Source organism: Siphateles boraxobius, unplaced genomic scaffold (genome assembly GCF_051911475.1).
Source record: "Siphateles boraxobius isolate OS27281-9 unplaced genomic scaffold, OSU_SipBor_1 1, whole genome shotgun sequence".
In the NCBI taxonomy this organism is placed as follows: Eukaryota; Metazoa; Chordata; class Actinopteri; order Cypriniformes; family Leuciscidae; genus Siphateles; species Siphateles boraxobius.
This window is the reverse complement of record NW_027508699.1, coordinates 17,588,044-17,605,942: the sequence shown is the minus strand read 5'-3', so window position 1 is coordinate 17,605,942 and position 17,899 is coordinate 17,588,044. Positions and strand designations below refer to the sequence as shown.

At 36.8% G+C, this 17,899-nt stretch overlaps 2 protein-coding genes across 6 annotated transcripts in view; both read right to left on the bottom strand.

Moving 5' to 3' along the window:
- Positions 1–471: 471 nt before the first annotated feature.
- Positions 472–5,681, bottom strand: LOC143736512 (putative defense protein 3). The gene is made up of 5 exons (XM_077227239.1): positions 5,655–5,681; positions 5,302–5,494; positions 3,085–3,209; positions 2,232–2,326; positions 472–775 (listed from the first exon to the last, which is right to left on the bottom strand). Exons 2-5 carry the CDS (start codon positions 5,492–5,494, stop codon positions 490–492), a joined length of 699 nt encoding a protein of 232 aa, XP_077083354.1. The 5' UTR covers positions 5,655–5,681; the 3' UTR covers positions 472–489.
- A 3,647-nt stretch (positions 5,682–9,328) lies between these two features.
- The window catches only part of agla (amylo-alpha-1, 6-glucosidase, 4-alpha-glucanotransferase a), a 29,438-nt gene continuing 20,867 nt past the window's right edge, over positions 9,329–17,899 (bottom strand). For all 5 annotated transcript variants that reach the window (XM_077225552.1, XM_077225562.1, XM_077225571.1 and 2 more), the window contains 15 exons: positions 16,359–16,493; positions 15,664–15,794; positions 14,737–14,873; positions 14,214–14,347; positions 13,506–13,681; positions 13,193–13,295; positions 12,677–12,902; positions 12,192–12,303; positions 11,973–12,108; positions 11,729–11,841; positions 11,225–11,436; positions 10,627–10,724; positions 10,434–10,521; positions 10,209–10,342; positions 9,329–9,875 (listed from right to left, as the gene is read on the bottom strand). In XM_077225552.1, the coding sequence (XP_077081667.1) occupies positions 9,758–9,875; positions 10,209–10,342; positions 10,434–10,521; positions 10,627–10,724; positions 11,225–11,436; positions 11,729–11,841; positions 11,973–12,108; positions 12,192–12,303; positions 12,677–12,902; positions 13,193–13,295; positions 13,506–13,681; positions 14,214–14,347; positions 14,737–14,873; positions 15,664–15,794; positions 16,359–16,493 (2,053 nt within the window). In that variant the 3' untranslated portion in view covers positions 9,329–9,757. The remainder of the gene's footprint in view (positions 9,876–10,208; positions 10,343–10,433; positions 10,522–10,626; positions 10,725–11,224; positions 11,437–11,728; positions 11,842–11,972; positions 12,109–12,191; positions 12,304–12,676; positions 12,903–13,192; positions 13,296–13,505; positions 13,682–14,213; positions 14,348–14,736; positions 14,874–15,663; positions 15,795–16,358; positions 16,494–17,899) is intronic.

The following is a 17,899-nucleotide window of genomic DNA, read 5'->3' as shown; positions in this document are numbered from 1 at the left end:
CTTGTGTTCACCCATACTGTAAACATTCATGCTTTTGTAAATAACCTGTAAAAGACACTCTTGCAGAAGTAAAATGAATGAAAGCAAATGTACTAAACTAAACATGTTTTTTTATTTTACACAAGATAAAATTGGACTCTCAAATTGCTAGAAAATCAAAGCCATATGTCTAACCAAGTCGTTGATAAAAATTAAGCCCGTTTTCATAAGGCAATGACTAATTTCAAGCTTTGAGTGTTTAAGCTTTGAAATGATAGGCTACCTAATTTTTGATGATTACTAAAATATCTGATAAGAAGAAAAGTGCACCATGTCCCACTAGCGAGACACTGACATTTAACAGGCTACATAGTCTTAACATTTGATACAAGCTTCATTATACTGTAAATATAAATATGACAGGGTACAATGAGGCTTTTATGTTGCCCTATTAAAAGAAAAAATATTTTTATATTACAATATCTAATTAAGGATTTTGTCCAGTTTTTTTTAAATAATTGCCAGCAGAGGTAGAAAAAGAAGACACCATGTGAGAGATATTGATGGACTATCGGCAGTTGTTTGGATAGGTGTGGAGACTGTTGCTTTGGTTGTGGAGACTGTTGCGTTGGTTGTGGAGACTGTTGCATTGGTTGTGGAGACTGTCACTTTGGTTGTGGAGACTGTCACGTTCGGTGGGGAGACTGTCACGTTTGGAGGATTTGTTACCAGAAATCTAACAGAATCACTTTGAACACCAACCCAGAAGAGAGAGAAATTCTGCACAAATGTTGCCCTGCAAAAACCAATTAAATCCATTTACATTTGAAATGACAGCAGGAAAAAGCAGTTACCTGAAAAAAGCACTGCATTTCATAATTATTTGTTGAAAGCATCTTTCAGTGTGTAAGGGTAATGAGGCAAGGGAAGGGAAATCCTCAATTGCTGCATTATGAATGCAATGTTTAAAAATGCTTGAAATATGATTAATCACTTGAAATATGATTAAATTGCTTATCACTTTTGACCAATAGGTGCCGCTGTTACCAAATTGATGTTGTGTGGTTAGTGTGAGGAGACAATGACATGTATAGTTTGGTGTCAATATGCCAAAGCATTGCAGAGATCAGAATCAGCCTCAGAATCAGCTTGGCACCATGCCAACAATTTCGTTGATGTGTTTATTCAAGAACGGTTTGTTCAACCAAAAAGGTTGTAATAACATTTGGCCAGCATAGTCTAAAGATGATCTGAGAATTTTCTTTTTGAAAATCAGACCAACAATCTAGGATGAGTTCAAGAAGTAAATTCAAAATGGCGGACAGCAAGTTCGATCAGTTTGACTCAAGGAATCTACCAAGACCAGTTTCATTAAAATTTCATTGAGAACCTTCAGGACATGGTCCTGATGACACATAACGAGTAGCATAACGATACACTAATGTGTTCAGAAAATAAAGCATTTTATGACAATCTTCAAAATGGCCAATGCCCAAAATTGCTGCTATGGGAAAACCGTTTGTCTCGGCATGATGCAGTAAAAAAAAAAAAAGAGAACCGTTTTATGATATTTGGGCAAACTGTATAAGCAAACTTAGCCATTTTTTACATCTCCTAACCACTATATTGTGCTGTACCGAAACATTGCCTCAGGTCATGCTTGTGATGGCATTTACCAAGAATAGTGTATCGCAATACACTAAAGCAATGCAGAGATATATCCTTGCATCCAATTTCGTGTGCTCTTCGTCAAATTCGTTTGCACGTTATTTAAGAATGGTTGGGTTTATCAAAAAGCTTTTAATAACTTATTGTCTGCATGGTATGTAGATGATCTGAGCCAATTTCTGTGAAAAGTGGACGAACCGTGTTGGACAAGTTCGAAAAAGCTTTCTCAGAAAATTCCAAATAGCAGAAGAATTTTCATGTCAGAAAATGAAATCATTTGCATGATGTGCATTCGAATCTTCTTGAGCCAATCAGAGAAAAAGAGTTTTTTTTTCCAGCCTACGGTTCAAACGTTATTTGCGTAAACCTAAGTCAGTTGGTGGTGCTTGAGGGATTGAGTTAGAGAATCCAGAATTGCCGTGGCTAATGTTGAGACTGTCCTTTATCAGTGTGCCAAATTTCATAATTTTCCCGCAAGCGGTTCTATGGGCTGCCATAGACTCAAAAGCAGAAGAAGAAGAAGAAGAAGGAGGAAACCTAACAGATACAATAGGTGCCTGCGCTTGGCCTCTAATAAGTTTTACCTGAAGTGAATATCTCTGTTGTTACTGTTGGGAGCTTTCCACTGAGCCACAATAGTTGATTTGACATCATCTGAAGTATGACTGACAGCTGAACCCTGAAAGACAGAGTATGCTGGTTCACATCAACAACAATCCTATCTTCATTCCTTCTTTGCTATATGTAGATATATATCCAGTCACTTTAGGCTATAATTATGTTATGCAAGGCCAAAACTTCTTTACTGAAGGAAGCTTCCCAAAGTCATAGAAGTTTGGAATGACATGAGGGTGAACAAATGACAGGAATGTTCACTGTCCCTTTAACCCTTTGATGCACAACATGGGTCTAAATAGACCCGACGAGTTTTAATTTTCTATATCTTTGCAAGAAATTAATTTCATCATTCAGTATTCCAGGTATTCCTCAATTAACTTGTTTTTGATCATCACAAATCCTTATTTTTATTTTTACTTTCTTACTTTTGAATAAAAATAGTTTTTGTACGATAAAATACATATATTTTGAAGATTCAGCAAAGAAACACTCAGCCATGATTGAAATAACATAGGAAATGAATACGGGTCATTGTAGACCCGTGTATGTAAAATTGATGTAGAAATACAAAAACTGTGTTTGTTTATAAAGTAAGAAAGGAAACATAAACATAATGATTTATGGAAATCAAAAACAAGATATTTAATCAATACCTGGAATAACAAATGATAAAATACATATATTTTAAAGATTCAGCAAAGAAACATTCAGCCATGACTGAAATAATATAGGAAATGAATATGGGTCTTTTTAGACCCATGTTGCGCATTAGAAGGGGTATCCATGGCTTGCGCATCAAAGGGCTAATAACATTTTTACCTGGGTTCCACAGGAGAGTAATTGAGCATTGTCTCCCATGACTGTGAAAGTTCCTACTGGACCCTTCTCATCCCTGGCCTGAAGAAGAAAGCCCTTGAATCCAGTGTTATTTGCTTGTAGTGTCACTGACAATAAAACAATGATTTTAACTGTTAACTTGAGGGAAACTGACACATACATCCAATACAAAAGATAACAAGACTCCACACTAAAAAAAAAATCATCACAATAATTTAATTTCAATTTGTTTTTGTTTACGAGATTCAACTTAATTTCTTTAAGTTTAGTATAATTTAAGTTGTACAAATTAATAAATAAGTACAAATTAGTTGTACAGCCACATTGTTGCTAAAAAAAATCATTGTCAAAAAGGTTAGGAAAAGTGGTAACACTTTACAATAAGGTTCATTAGTTAACAACCTTAGTTAACATGAACTAAGAATGAACAATACTTCTTCAGCATTAATTAATCTTAAGCCCTATTACCTGGTGATCTCTAGTCATTTGTAATAATTGCGGAGGTTGTCTGTGATCTTAATCCCGTGCCAATCGGCCATGTCTGTAATTTGTAAAGTAAAAATTCCCCCGCAAATGACCTACCATATTTTGCCGAACACCAAGGTCCTGTGATAATATTAGTCCCGTGCGAATCGGCATCTCTGTGATTTGGCAGGGTCATTTATAATTTTTACAAGGTTTTTGTTTCCTGTGCGCTTTTTATCCAGCTTTCGCAAATAATGGACGCTGCATTGGAGTGTTTTGATAGTAGGCCTATTTTGGGTGCTGGGTCATATCGCTATACACAACTATATAATTTGCAGAAAGAGAAAGCTGAAAACCATCAGAAGTTCCCTAACTTATCAATAACCACTATTTTTTTATACTTCCCAGAGAACTACTGAAAAAGTTTAATAATTCATGCAAAACTAACCAATAACTAATGCAGGACAAATGACTAGCACTACATTAACATGTTAACTGCTAGCTACCGCAAACTAGCCTAATACAAGGTTGTTTACTTTATCAATATGTAATAGCATAGCAGACTTATGTTGTCTTAATTAGCCTATCCTGTCTCCTAGAGAATTATTTATCAACTGAATAATTTTAAAGAAATGGATTTTTAAAAGCAGTTGTCGGGACCTTACTTGTCCTGTGGCTAATTTTCCGGCTTTCCTCTATAGGATGACCTCCTATAGCATGTCTCTATAGAGTCATGGTGACTACTGGAACTACTGTGTTTGTGTGTGTGTGTGTGTGTGTGTGTGTGTGTGTGTGTGTGTGTGTGTGTGTGTGTGTGTGTGTGTGTGTGTGTGTGTGTGTGAATATCTTGTGAATGATTAGAATATTCTACACTTTAGGATTGTTTTTTTTTATTAGTAACTACTGTAAGAATAATGGTAACTAACGTTAACTTGTAATGACTCAAGTGTTACTACATACTTGTATGGGAATTACTAATTATTTGGGTACGTATTCTAAAGTGAAGATCATAACTAACTAATAATGACTCAAGTGTTACTACATAAGTTACTTCTAAAGGAATTACTAATTATTTGGATCCTTATTCTAAAGTGAAGATCATGGTAACTAACTAGTAATGACACAAGTGTAATGACTCAAGTGTACTAGATTGTTAATATTGTGTTACTCATTTGTTCCTATGTAGTTATTCATTAACGAAGGAACCTTATTCTAAAGTGTTACCCATTCTTCTGTATACGATATATCATACAGCTAGACCTATAATAACGACAAGACATTTCCAAGCCTATTGACATCATATCCGGGAGATAAGTAAGTAAATTCCTATGGTAAATTCGAGTAGAATCACAGGCTTCGCTTTTCCCGTGCGAATGAGCCACACAAAATTCAGATGTGGGTGGGTAATTTCTAATTCACACGAGGTCCCCAGATAATACTAATCCCGTGCGAATATTAATTTCAGCATTTACTAATACATTATTGAAATCAAAGGTTGTATTTGTTAACATTACTTAATGCACTGTGAACTAACAAAGATTAATAAATATTGTAACAAATGTATTGCTCATTGTCAGGTCAAGGTTAATACATTAACTAATGTTAACTAATGAACATTATTGTAAAGTGTTACCGTAAAAGTGGTTATTTCTGAGAAAAGCATGTGTTTGCAGATTGTGTTTTATGAAATGTAATTTATGCATGTTTTTACAGATGAATAGGGCTGTTACTAACCTGTGATCACCTGACCATCCGTGTAGTTTGAGGCGCCTGAGGTGACAGTATATGGAGGTTCTAATGGAGAGGTTAAGTTAGTGTCATGTCCAGGAGTCATAGACATGCATGCCTTAGTCACCTGTCCATTTTTGTATGCCGTTATAGCATGAAGATTCAGCCCAACAACCAGGATGAGAAACTGTACATGCATCTGAAACAGAATAAATCAAAAAGATGGATTTTCAATTTTAATAGCATATAGATAACAGATATAAATATTCCTAATGACAATTATTGACATTTTAATAAAAACAATAAAGTTAAGTGCACAATTTTTGTAGCAATAAATGTTTTAACCAAGAGTTACCAACCTTCACAAAACCAAACAGCAATGTTGTGTTGCTTTCCAGAAAATGTCACTGTCATCTGATTTGTGTCAGGAAGAAGAGGGCTTTATATGTTCTTGATAACAGGAGTGTAAATGAGCTAAAAAAAAACATTTATTGCTATCGTAAAACAATAAAGAAAAGGGAGTGGATATGTGTTGAATGAGGAAATAAAAGTGGTGAATTGTGAAAAATAAAAGTAGATATTTGAATTATGAGGAAATAAAACATTTGCATCTCTTCTGCATGTAAATATTCACTCTTTCATGTCTTTTGTACTTCTTAAATGTGTAAAAATGGATGAGTGGAGTTGAGTGCTTATCTAAAATTAACAGAGATCACCTGAATGTGCATCATAAAGTTTGACATTTGGGTATAAAGTGTTTTAATTCTACAATATATGGTGTAAAAACGGCTTCAGGCTGATCGGTGGCTACTGCAGTTGAATTTTCCTATTGGATGTTGTGATACTACGTGAAATAAGCAGGCACCAGCTCAACACACCTTTACCTACAGAGAGACGGGGGTACACCCACCCTCCGCTGGGCTCTGCCCACTTTTACAGCATTTTCAAATATTGCCAGTGGGTGGAGTCAGGCTCTGACCAGGGGTTTAGTAACCCTTTAAACCACTTTCACACTCACACCGTTGTCTGGTGTATAAAGTTTTAGGAAGTATACAATTGAAAATATATTCTCTATTTTTATTAAAAAAAAAATGTAAGATACATTTTAGGATATAGTCAGCATAAGTGAAATTTTGACTTGTTTAAATATAGATTAAATCAAACTTTGCTCTATGGTAAACCTAAATGAATGAGAGTAAATGTCCCAATCACAACCACAATAAATGTACATGGGAAACTAGAACACAATATAAAGTTGCGACACACATTACGCATGCACAATTACAAATACAAAAGAGTTTTTACACCCACATGAAATTCAATCTGTTTTCAGTCTGTATTTATGAGATAGAAATTTCCTTATAGTCAATAAAGAGGCTTCAAACAACTCTACAATCACGGCTGTTTCTGGAGGGGCAAACTTCTCACTCTTACAGTAGGTTTTACTTTGCTGTCTTTGAATGAGAATCTAACAGCTGAAGAACATGCAAATTATACATTTTTTAAACATATTTTATTGGTTCCACAGCATCATAACAAATAGCTTAAAAATACCGAGTTATCATGCTTTTCACTTTATAATACTGTTCCAAATACATTCCTTCTGAAGGATTTGGTAAGTCATTACTAATAGGTTACCATGATCTTTACTTTAGAATAAATTATACATTGTACATTACTGTCATTAATTATGAGCCTGTATTTAGTAGTTCTTAGAAGTCCTCTGGGAGTTATGAAAATAATAGTAGTTACTGAATAGTTAATAGTGAACTAGCCCATTTAACTGAGTGCTATTACTTACTAATTAATTAATCCGAGCTTCTTGTTAGTTAATAGTAGTAACTAGAATGTTAATATTGTGTTACTTATTTGTTCCTGTGTAATTATTCATTAATGACGGAACCACATTCTCCAAAAGTGTTACCAAAAAGTGTCTTTAACGAAGTACAAACATTTAAATGAATGATTTGTTACAAAACACTTTTTGTGTACATACACGTTTTTACATTGTACTTACATTTACCTGCATGTAATTACAGCTGCAAATCATTTCTGTAATTACATCTATATTTACTGTTAGATAAACATATGTTGTTGTTTTTTAGATGCACGTTTACATTCTCCTGCTCTTGTGTGTGTGTGTGAGGGGGCTCACATCTTTCCCTGATGGGCAAGTGGAGGATTCCTGTCAAAGCATGACCCCCTATCACTCTAACTTTGAGTCTCAGACAAGCAGCTCTCCTTATAAAGTCTCTGTGAACAGCCCCACATTCACACCAGGACAAACCATCACTGGTGAGGGGCAGTTTCTAACTGGTGCTTCTTCTTTAGGTTTTTAGATATTAGGTGTATTGGTCACCCATTGTTAAACAAATTAGATTCTGAAAAACTGACAAGCACAGTTTTCTCTCCCATGCCGATTTATTTCCTATTGAAATAGGAAGTTTTGACTGGACATATCGAAGGGCTTGTCCCTTTAAAAAAAAAGCCAATTAGACTTCAGTTTCACCAACTCCTGGTATTTAGGGAGGGACTTTCCCATTCTAGAGACCATCGGATTGGACAAAAATCTGTGCAGTGCAGGATGAGTCATTAATATATAAGACTACACCGGAAAAAAAATATGTAAGAAGATTTTAAAACAAGCGGTTCATTCATAAATCCGTAAGATCTTATCTTCATGCTGTGGAAATTCAAACCGAAAGACAGAGCGCAGCGCTGGAAAGAGGCAGGGTTAAATAAGGTCTATAGATGACATCAAAACTAATAGATATGGACTAAAAGCCACATTTTTCTTTATTTCATGGGTCTTCTTAAAGACTTTTATTTGGAATTCTACCTTAACCCGTTAAAATTACGCTGTGTTATCAAGAGTAATTTCATGGTTTCACATTATATCACTTCCCAATAATGGAAAGCTCATGATCATGTAAGCAGCAGGGGTCAACTCGAGTTACGCTGACAGGCCTGGAGAGGTCAACACACATCTCTGTGTTTAACTCTTAGTAACCCTGCAGGCGGCGGAGAATGTCTCCGAATTCCAAGGCTTCATGTTACAGGCTCGAGAGGTGGATGGAAAAACTGCAGTGGGACGCTTCACATCAATAAATACCGTCCAATCCCGTGCCATGGACTGCTTTAATATAGAGGTGCTTTTTTGTTATTTTAAGATGGAGTTAATGTATTACATTGCTCATTCGTATTCATTGCAGACATTTAAATATTAGCTCCTTTAGTGCTAAAAGGAGGCATGAGTCATGGAAACACTCTGGTTTTGGCCCTCAGAATTCAACTCTCAGCCAAGCATCTGCAGTCAAGAAATCCCAGTTTGAGGCTACATGGGAAGCACCGACAAACACCTCCCTGGTTGATGTTCAGTTTTTGTATGTATTTAACACTCGTTTAAATAGCCAATTATACTTTGCAGTCTCTTAAATTATTCAAATTCCTTGATCCTAATTCCCATTATTTGAATGCCCTTACAGTGTGACATTTGTCAGAGACTATACTGTTTTCTGGACCATGGTGAACAGCTCTACAATTCGTTCAATTCACAATCAGTCCCCTCCAAATAACACTACATCTACAACGAGACCACTGGCTGGTTCTCAACAAACTTTACCAGTGAGTATTCAGATACATGCTTTCTCATTTTCAAATCATCAGGTGCTTGAATGTTTTTTTTCCTTTTCTTTTTTCTGACAGAATTCCTGCCACAGAAACCCACATTTGAGTGCGATGCAACTCACTGTGATTCTCCTTGCACTAAATTTTACTCCGATCAACCTTTGATAAGTATAAATAAGTTGTATAGAAAAATATGCAGATGTTTTAGATTAAAGGTAATAAAACTTGATGATAAAAGATTAGTATACTATTTATAGAATATAGCCATGCAATAATTGTGGAGAATGCGAGTACTTTAAACATGTAATAAAATAAATAGCTGGCAACAAAAGTGTCTTTCGCTTTCTGAATTAAAAACAAAAAGTTATAGTTATAGTAAGTTTAAAAAATAACATTTTCCAGATACTCAGTCTTTAAAGCTTTTTATTTCACATTTATCCCTGTTTTTAGTTTTTCTAACTATTCAGTCATTTCAAACATGCAAACAACTTTTGCAGACTTTTGTGTGCAAAGAAGGACTAACATCACACATTAACTTACAGCACTAACAATGGGTTAATGGGTGAATTATAGGTTATACTAGACAGGTTCTGAATATTCTGACAGAAGAACAACAACATTTTGACTATGCACCTCAATTTAGTTAAGGGCAAATTCACAGTCTCTAGTAGTCTAGTAGAAGCTGGATGAGGGAGCGAAGACAGTGGAACAAGGAGCTATCATATTAACATTACTGCACGTTGTCTTGTACTTTACACTATAGCTCAGGGAGGTGATGTGCCCTCAGACCTTTGGAAGTAAAGAGCACACAAACAAGATTGCACAGCATCTCTGCTCACAGGTCATGAAGAATCTCAAGCACAGCGGCAAGAGACCAGGCCTGAGTTTCACAGCTAAAAGGGCAGTACTGGCCATTCTCATTGGTGAGCTCTGGCAGTCCCTTCCAGGATGACCTGAGGAACAAGACACAGATATATCAGATCTCCAAATACAGCATAAGATTTAATCTGTTTTTATAATCATTTATTGTTCCATTCACATTTAAAACGGTCTGCATAGTTTCTCAGTTGTTGGAACCGCATTTTGTTGACTACAGTGGTATTGAAATTATGACTCACTATAAACTGGATTATTGAACAGGTTATCTTTATGAACTTACTCATCTCATTTGCTACGTTTCGTTTTTATGAGGTACTATTTGCACTATACCAGCCATTATTCATGGCACCAGTAATTTAAAAATCCAATTTGCTTTGAAGAGCAATAATTGTTCATGCAATGTTTACCGTTCCATGTGGATATAATGGCGAGAGAGGACATTCTTCACCAAATACACTGTTTTGTCATAAGTGTCTTTGCCCAACTTCTTAGCAAAGTAGATCTTTGCACGGAGGAAGTAACCAATAGGCCAGAGCCACTCCTGATAAGGGTAAATGAACAAAAAGATAAGTGATCCCTTAGACTGAAAAGCTGAAAATGTCCTGATGAAGTAGTACATATATGGATCTTACAGGGCCTTGATGGTAGTTGAAGCCCCTGGCAAGGTTATGGTTGTCATTGTCCAGAGAATTGTCATAAACGCCACAGTAAACCATGTCACTACTCAAACAAATGATCTTGAGTCACTCACAGGAAGCAGGAATAATGGTATAATAAAAAAAGCAGTATAATAATGTAAGCCGATAGGAAAATATGGAATCTCACTCTGGGTCTAAGGTCTTCATCCCAAGAGGTCCAAGCAGTTTCTCTTCTGTAACGTTCAGTGCTTCCCAAGCGCGCTCCACGGTAAACAGCTCTGGAGCCTTGGAAGGGAAACCATTAGAAATATACAAATTATAAACTATAAATCTTTTAGTAACTAACCAATAATTTGCTCCCTATAATTGATTTTCACAGGCACTTTTGAGCATTATGGCATTATTTTTTTCTTACCCATATAAAAACTCATCATGTCACCCATTTAAATAAAATACTTGACTTGAATGATCTCATTTAAATAAACTGCCGATCAAAGTATTTATTGATGCTACATATAACATCAATTGAACATAAAACACAAAAATAGCTATAAATGATTCTAAATGCTCTAATTAATGCTAAAAATTAGGATAAAACATGAAATACACCAAATGTTAAAATATAAAATAAATAAGCAAGCAAGCAAATAAATAATATTATATTTAAAAATTATATGACCCTCCCATATTACGGCACTCCTGCTCACACAAAATGAAGTGAAAGGATCTTTGATCTTTTAGATCTGATCAAGACCTAGTGTGTTACACTTAGAAGGAATCCTTACCACCACCATGGCAATGGTAAAGTTGGGTCGGAGCTGGTAGTCACACCAGGGGCTGGAGGCACCGTAGCTGTCTTTGTAAATCCCCTGCTTATGGACCAGCTCAGGATGCTTCTCGTTGGGGTCATTTGGGTCACGAGACACATAGAACATCTTCTCAAAGTTCTCTTGGATTTTTCTGTCCCACTCTTCATAGGACACAGAGAGCTGCTTGCCTGCAGGTATAACAGAAACATTTCTGATCAAAGGTTCTGGATGACAGAATGAACCGGTCACAAATATTAGCTCTGTTCCAAAGCAGAGGCAGCATCCTATGATTTGACATGCTCACAAACAATATACACACACACATAATTGGAGGAAATGATAAAAGGTATCTTAGAAGGTAACATCACTTGCATTGGGAGTGTACTTGATGATGCCTTAAAATGCTGTCAAGGTAGGCAGCTGACTACGTTTTGTAAAAAAGCGAATGTTATGAGCACTGTATGGGACATCTGAGCTCACCGTCTTTGTGTATGGTCATAGTATTGTAAGGAAAGAGCCCTTGCTTATGTAGCTCCACTAGCCAGCGCAATGTAGATTTGCACAGACCCACTATTTCTACCGCTGAGCCATCTCTGCATTAGAAACAAAAGAGTCATTTTCAATCATGGACAGACATAGAATGTGAGACAAAGAAAAGAGATCCACTTATAAATGGTGTCTTATAAATAGAGTATATGTGGCTTTAAGAGATTTCAGTGCATGCCTGGGTGTAGCCGGTATCCCTTTATTGTGGGCCCTCTCGCTCTCTCCCATTTTGTCCATCCAGGTCCCGCAGTTAAACCGATTTCCACCATAAACAAAACCAGTGTCGGGGTTCACCTTGGCCACTATATTGAAGCCTGAGAAAGTTCATAATAAAAGAGATTCATACATTTTTCAAATAAAAAAAAAAAAGTTTAAAAATTATTTCAAAAGGCTTTACCTTCATCTCTCATGTTGCGGTCAATCTGTGGTCCAGCGTTCCTCTCTCTGAACTCAATACCCTGCATGTGGCGCGCCATGGCCTCATGAATGACCTCATACAGCAGCTGATCCTGCGGCATCATCAAAACAAAGCAATACTGGTGACATCTGGCTAACAGTGAAGCCAAAATTTTAATAGAGTGCATTCACAAAGCATTAAATAGTCTATTTTGAATGACTACTGAAATTGATACTTTAATTCAGCAAGGTTAAATTTAATTATGTTACAGAAAAGACATTTATAATGTTACAACAGGTTTCTATTTCAAATCAATGTTCTTTTTTATTCATTAAATATCATGAAAAAATGAAAACAAAGTCAGCATAATAGAATGATTTATCCTGTTTTAAGGATAAATGTATACTTTTAAAATATATTTTAGTGGAAATCAATATAAAAAAACGACTCTGGCCAAGAAAACGATTTTTTGGTGGTGTGCTCACCACGGTGCCAGGTGTCAGGGGTTTTGAGTCGTCTGTAGGGAACATCCTGGACACGGGGCTTTGGAGGATGTCATTGCCATTGGGCACCATATTACAGTAGTCCTGAATGCACTGCAGCCACCACCACACTGCATCACGGCAATTAAAACGGGCCCCTACACCCTCTCCCAGCAGGTTAGGGATCAAGCCATGTCTCAGTGTTCCTGCAAAGGCCAGGATGATGTTCCTGTAAAGCAGGATGAAGAGAAACAGAAAGAACTAAGGAAGAAATCTACTAGTCACTCAAGAATAAAATCATTTTCCTTTTTCTCAGTCTGAGGTCATCCATATTAGCAGAAGGGCATAAATAATCCATTAGCGGTTGCATCACAAATCTTTCTCAAATGATTCCAGATGGAGTGATAATTTCCTGATAAGTCCCTGAATCAAAATGAAATTGTGAGGTGCCTAAAGATTCTTACGTCTATTTCACATTGGTCTCAGTTGATTGCTATAGAAATGAACTGAATTCAGTACCTGGCCTCCAGGTGACGGCCGGTGACCAGCATCAGTCCTCGCAGGGCGATGAACGTGTCCCTACCCCAGCAGCGAAAAATTCCAGCAGAGAAATGTGGCAGACCTATGGTAGGAGGAAATCATCAAGGCCAAGAATGATAATACAGAGCTTAAACACTGTACCTGGTCATAGTTAAGTTTAAACCCACAATCCTATGTTAGCAGCCCAGACACTTTGGCTATTCGGCTAGCAACACTCAATAATTAATTTACTCTGGTGACCTGTGCAACTCGTGACATATTTAGGATTGTCTATGGGTGACTACAGAGTCACCTGCAGCCAAGGAGACACAGCATTGCTCCTTCTTCTCAGTGATTTCATTGACACGGTACGGCACATCGCTCAGGGCTGGTGAGAGAGGTGGAAGAGCTGGATATTGTCCCACGCCAGCCATTTGGACCGATCCCAGAGCCAACAGCTTCACAAAAGATGAGCCATTCTGCACAAAACTAACACATACACACACACATGCACAGAATAATAGCAATCTTATAACAGCCCAAAGAAAACAAGCCCATGACAACTCTCAAAACAGATTTTAAGTGGATTGACCGTGGCGGACTAGATCTGCAATGTTGTTTAGAATTACAGGCATTACGTTCTGCTTCTGCAAGGTAAAGTAGGTAGAACCCCAGAGTTGATCTAGACAAGTGGAGCTGGGGAGGATGAGGAGGGCTAAAGAAAATTCCCATGTCACACAGTATTGAGCTGAACCAGGTTGTGATGGTAATAAATAAGCTTGCTGAATAAGATAGGGAATAGAGATCGATCGGTTACTGGATTAGGAGAATCAATCGGCTACTCAAAAGAGTTTTATGACGGAACTGTTTGTTTGTTTCATTAGTGATGCACAGACCCTGTAATATAGTTGTTTTTGAAAGTGGAATCATAATAATAATCATACAGCCCAACAAGTTGAGGATGGGCTAGAATAGACACAAACACCAGGCTGATCATTCTCAGTCTTGTTTAGACACTGACCTTGACATCTGTTTGAAGGTCGCATCAAGTGCAGTGGTGTAAGCCCCAACCAGGATGGCATCAAAGTAACAGGGGATGAGGTAGCGAGGGATGTGCTTCAGGTAAGCAAACATAGCCTGGAACCACTGACCCACCTAAGCACACATTAGAGTTGGAGTCAAATTTACGTCACACTTTAGATTGGATTAGCCTATCTATTAATGACTTTTGCCTCAGCAAACTCCTAATTACTGCTTATTAATAATTAATAAGGTACTTTTAGGTATTGGGTAGGATTAGGGTTTAGAATTATGTAGAATATAGTCATGCAGAATAAGGCATTAATATGTGCTTTTTATGTACTAATAAATAGCCAATATCCTAGTAATATGTATTGGAGCCTTAAATTTACCCAAATTTAACTAACTACTGAATTTAAAAATAGGATCAGCAGTTTAACTTTGGCTCTTCCCAAAGCTTTTAACTAACACCTTGAGATTATCAGGTATATACAGTATTTATTTTAATCGCTTGACTCATTCACCTCGGCCAGTGTGCCGCCGCGTGACATCAGTCTATTGCTCACATAGTCGATCATCCAATCCCCTTGCCTAAGGTTGTCACAGAACGGGTGGCCAAGATCGTTTTTGGGTCGAATGTCTGCCATCACAGACAACAGACCTGGGTGGGTGAAATCACAACAGTTATTGCCAGTTACTGTGATTTATTTAAAGGGATAGTTCACACAAAAATGAAAATTCTGTCATTAATTACTCACACTCATGTCATAAACCCGTAAAACATTCATCTTCGGAACACAAATGAAGATCTTTTTAAAGAAATCTGAGAGCTTTCTGTCCCTCCATTGACAGCTACACAACGCTTCAAAAAATTCATAAAGAGATTTCAAAACTAATCCATATGAATTGAGAGGTTTAGTCCAAATTTTCTGAAGAGACTCGATTGCTTTATATGATGAACAGATTTAATTTAGGCTTTTATTCACACATTGATCAGCGAACATAAACAGAAGCTCAACCGAACCTGCTTGACACACGAGAACAAACCTAGTTGTTTTTTCCGAAAGCTCAAACATGCTGCGTAACACCAGAATGTACCTCATTGGATCTCGCACTCAAGCAAACATGCTTGAGCTTCCGTTTACCACAACTGATGTGTGAGTTGATGATTGTTTACATGTAAATAAAAGCCTTAATTCAATCTGATCATCCTATAAAGTAATCGTGTCTCTACAGAAAATTTGGACTAAACCACTCAATTCATATTTATTAGTTTTACAATATCTTCATGGACTTTTTGAAGCGTCAAATTGTTAGTTAATTTTCATTTTTAGGTGAACCAACCCTTTAAGACATCTGGAAAGCATTTATTTGCACAAAATACAAATCTAGTGTATACTGTCATTTTGAATACAAATTTCAATACAAATCCTTTTAAATACAATCTGTACCTTGCAGACCACCGTATTTGAGTGGCGTCCAGCCGGGGATGTTGTAGCAGCCGCCTCCATCTTCCTTCTCCTCTGCGTCACAGCGAAACAGCAGAATGTTCATATCAGCCAGAGTCATCTTAGACATAATCCTGGTGTGGAGGAGAAACAATTTTTTTGTCCAGTATTGTTTGTGCAAGGCACATAGTTTTGAGTTGTTGGATTATGTTTAATAAATACTGTAGTTATTTATAGGCTACCTTCTTCATCCTTGGACTTAAACCGTGACAGAGGGATCATCAAAATTGCAGGTTATTTTTTTATTTAGTATATCCTGAATGAGATATTTCACACAACAGATGTTTACGTATAGTACAGGATCCGAAAATAGTTGAATTTATAAAAATGACCCCCTTCAAAAGTCTTCAGAACTCCTCAACAATGAACAAAACATACATATTCAGTCCTCTGTGCACAGAAAGAAAATCTGGGTGGGACAGAAAGACTATAAGGCTGCAGTAGCTGTTAAGCACAAGAAAAAGAGGGACGGGATGTCCATTAGCGTCAGTGGAGATATGCGGAAAGGATCTAGACTGTGCACCGGCAGCATGGTGGTGGAAACTGGTAAATGTGGATGTGTCTTGAATATATTAGAAGAAAAAACAGTTACATCACATCAAAAACTCAAAAGCTGAAATGTGTTAGTGTGAACTCACTGTTTCAGGGTGCTCTTCAGTATGTCGGGTGTGTTTGGATCAGACAGACTTCCTGCTTTATACAGCGGATTGAACTGAATGAGATGGTTCCTCAACACACCAACCAGCTCCTGGGATTTGGGGTCCAGACTTACCCTGAGAAACAAAGACATATCACTACGTACTACTAAATACATTTAATTAGAAGTCAAAACTTTTTTCCATAGGTCAGTGCTTCTCAGTGGTGGGGTCACAAGAGTCTGTACTGTATCAGCTGAGTGTGGATAGCAGGAAACAATTATAAATGCAAGTAACAAAATGGAACTAACTTTACAATTGTACAAAAAAAAATATATACACTATGGGATGAATATAGTATCAAAATGATTAACACATGCAAGCACAATTATCAATGAACTTGATTAATGTTGCAGATATGTTTTACTATCCACAACCAAATGCCTTTCAACTTGCGTGTGCAAAATTAAAAATTGAATGAACGTGTAGCAATTTGTACAAATAGAGACATTTTTGTGAATACAAATGTTTTCTTTTGTATTAGTTTATCATAATTTGCGCATGCAACAAAGAAGATGTGCAAATGTGGATCAGGTGACGCGCGTGCATTCATTGATGTCTTTTCTGAGTCAATCTCATCATTTGATTCATTTGGATTTTGAGACTTTTATTTCGCTGTGTTTAAGCATTTCACAACCCACACACTAACAACTACAAATGAATAGGCCTGGTGCTAATTATTAATGTGTGCACAACTACCCATCTATTTGACAAATTCACAAGTGTGCGTCACTACATTTAAACTAATAGCCTACAATACAACTTGTGTGTGCAAAATCCAGAATCACGTGAATGTGCAGCATTTTGTACAAATATAGACATAGTTAATACAAAACAACTATATGTATTAATGCAGCAGAATTTGTGCATGCAACAAGTAAGATGTGCATTTGTGGATCAGGTGATACGCGTGCATTCATTGACAGTCGATCCTATTTGATTCATTTGGATTTTGAGACTTTCATTTCGCCGGTTTAGCTTTGCACGATCCACACACACTGTCTGAGAAAACCTGCTACTCAGAAACGAGTCAATGAATGAATGCGTGTCACCTGATCCACAAATGCACACCTTACTTGTTACATGCACAAATTCTGAGCTAGGCCTATTTATACCTAACCAGGCCTATTCATTTGTAGTTGTTAGTGTGTGGGTTGTGAAATGCTTAAAAACAGCGAAATAAAAGTCTCAAAATCCAAATGAATCAAATGAGATTGACTCAGAAAAGACGTCAATGAACAGGGCTCTCAAGTTTTATCAAAAGTTTAGAGTGAGATTTAGGGGAGGAGCCACCCAAATATTTGCAGCAGCGGTCCCTCGACCCAACCAAATTCGCTTCGATTTTTGCTAGCAGTTCAATTTTGCCTATTGTTCATAATTGACCAGCACAAATGGAAATTATAACAATTGTTAAATCTGATAAAAAGACAAATTCATCTAAATAAAATAAATAGTTATATTTAAAAAATATAAATTTATTGAAA

Coding starts and splice junctions, on each gene's coding strand:
- LOC143736512 (XM_077227239.1), bottom strand. CDS start 5,494: ATGCATGTACAGTTTCTCATCCTGGTTGTTGGGCTGAATCTTCATGCT. Junction 2,327..3,084: donor TACTCTCCTGTGGAACCCAG/GTAAAAATGTTA, acceptor TCTGTCTTTCAG/GGTTCAGCTGTCAGTCATAC. Junction 776..2,231: donor AACAGAGATATTCACTTCAG/GTAAAACTTATT, acceptor TGGTTTTTGCAG/GGCAACATTTGTGCAGAATT.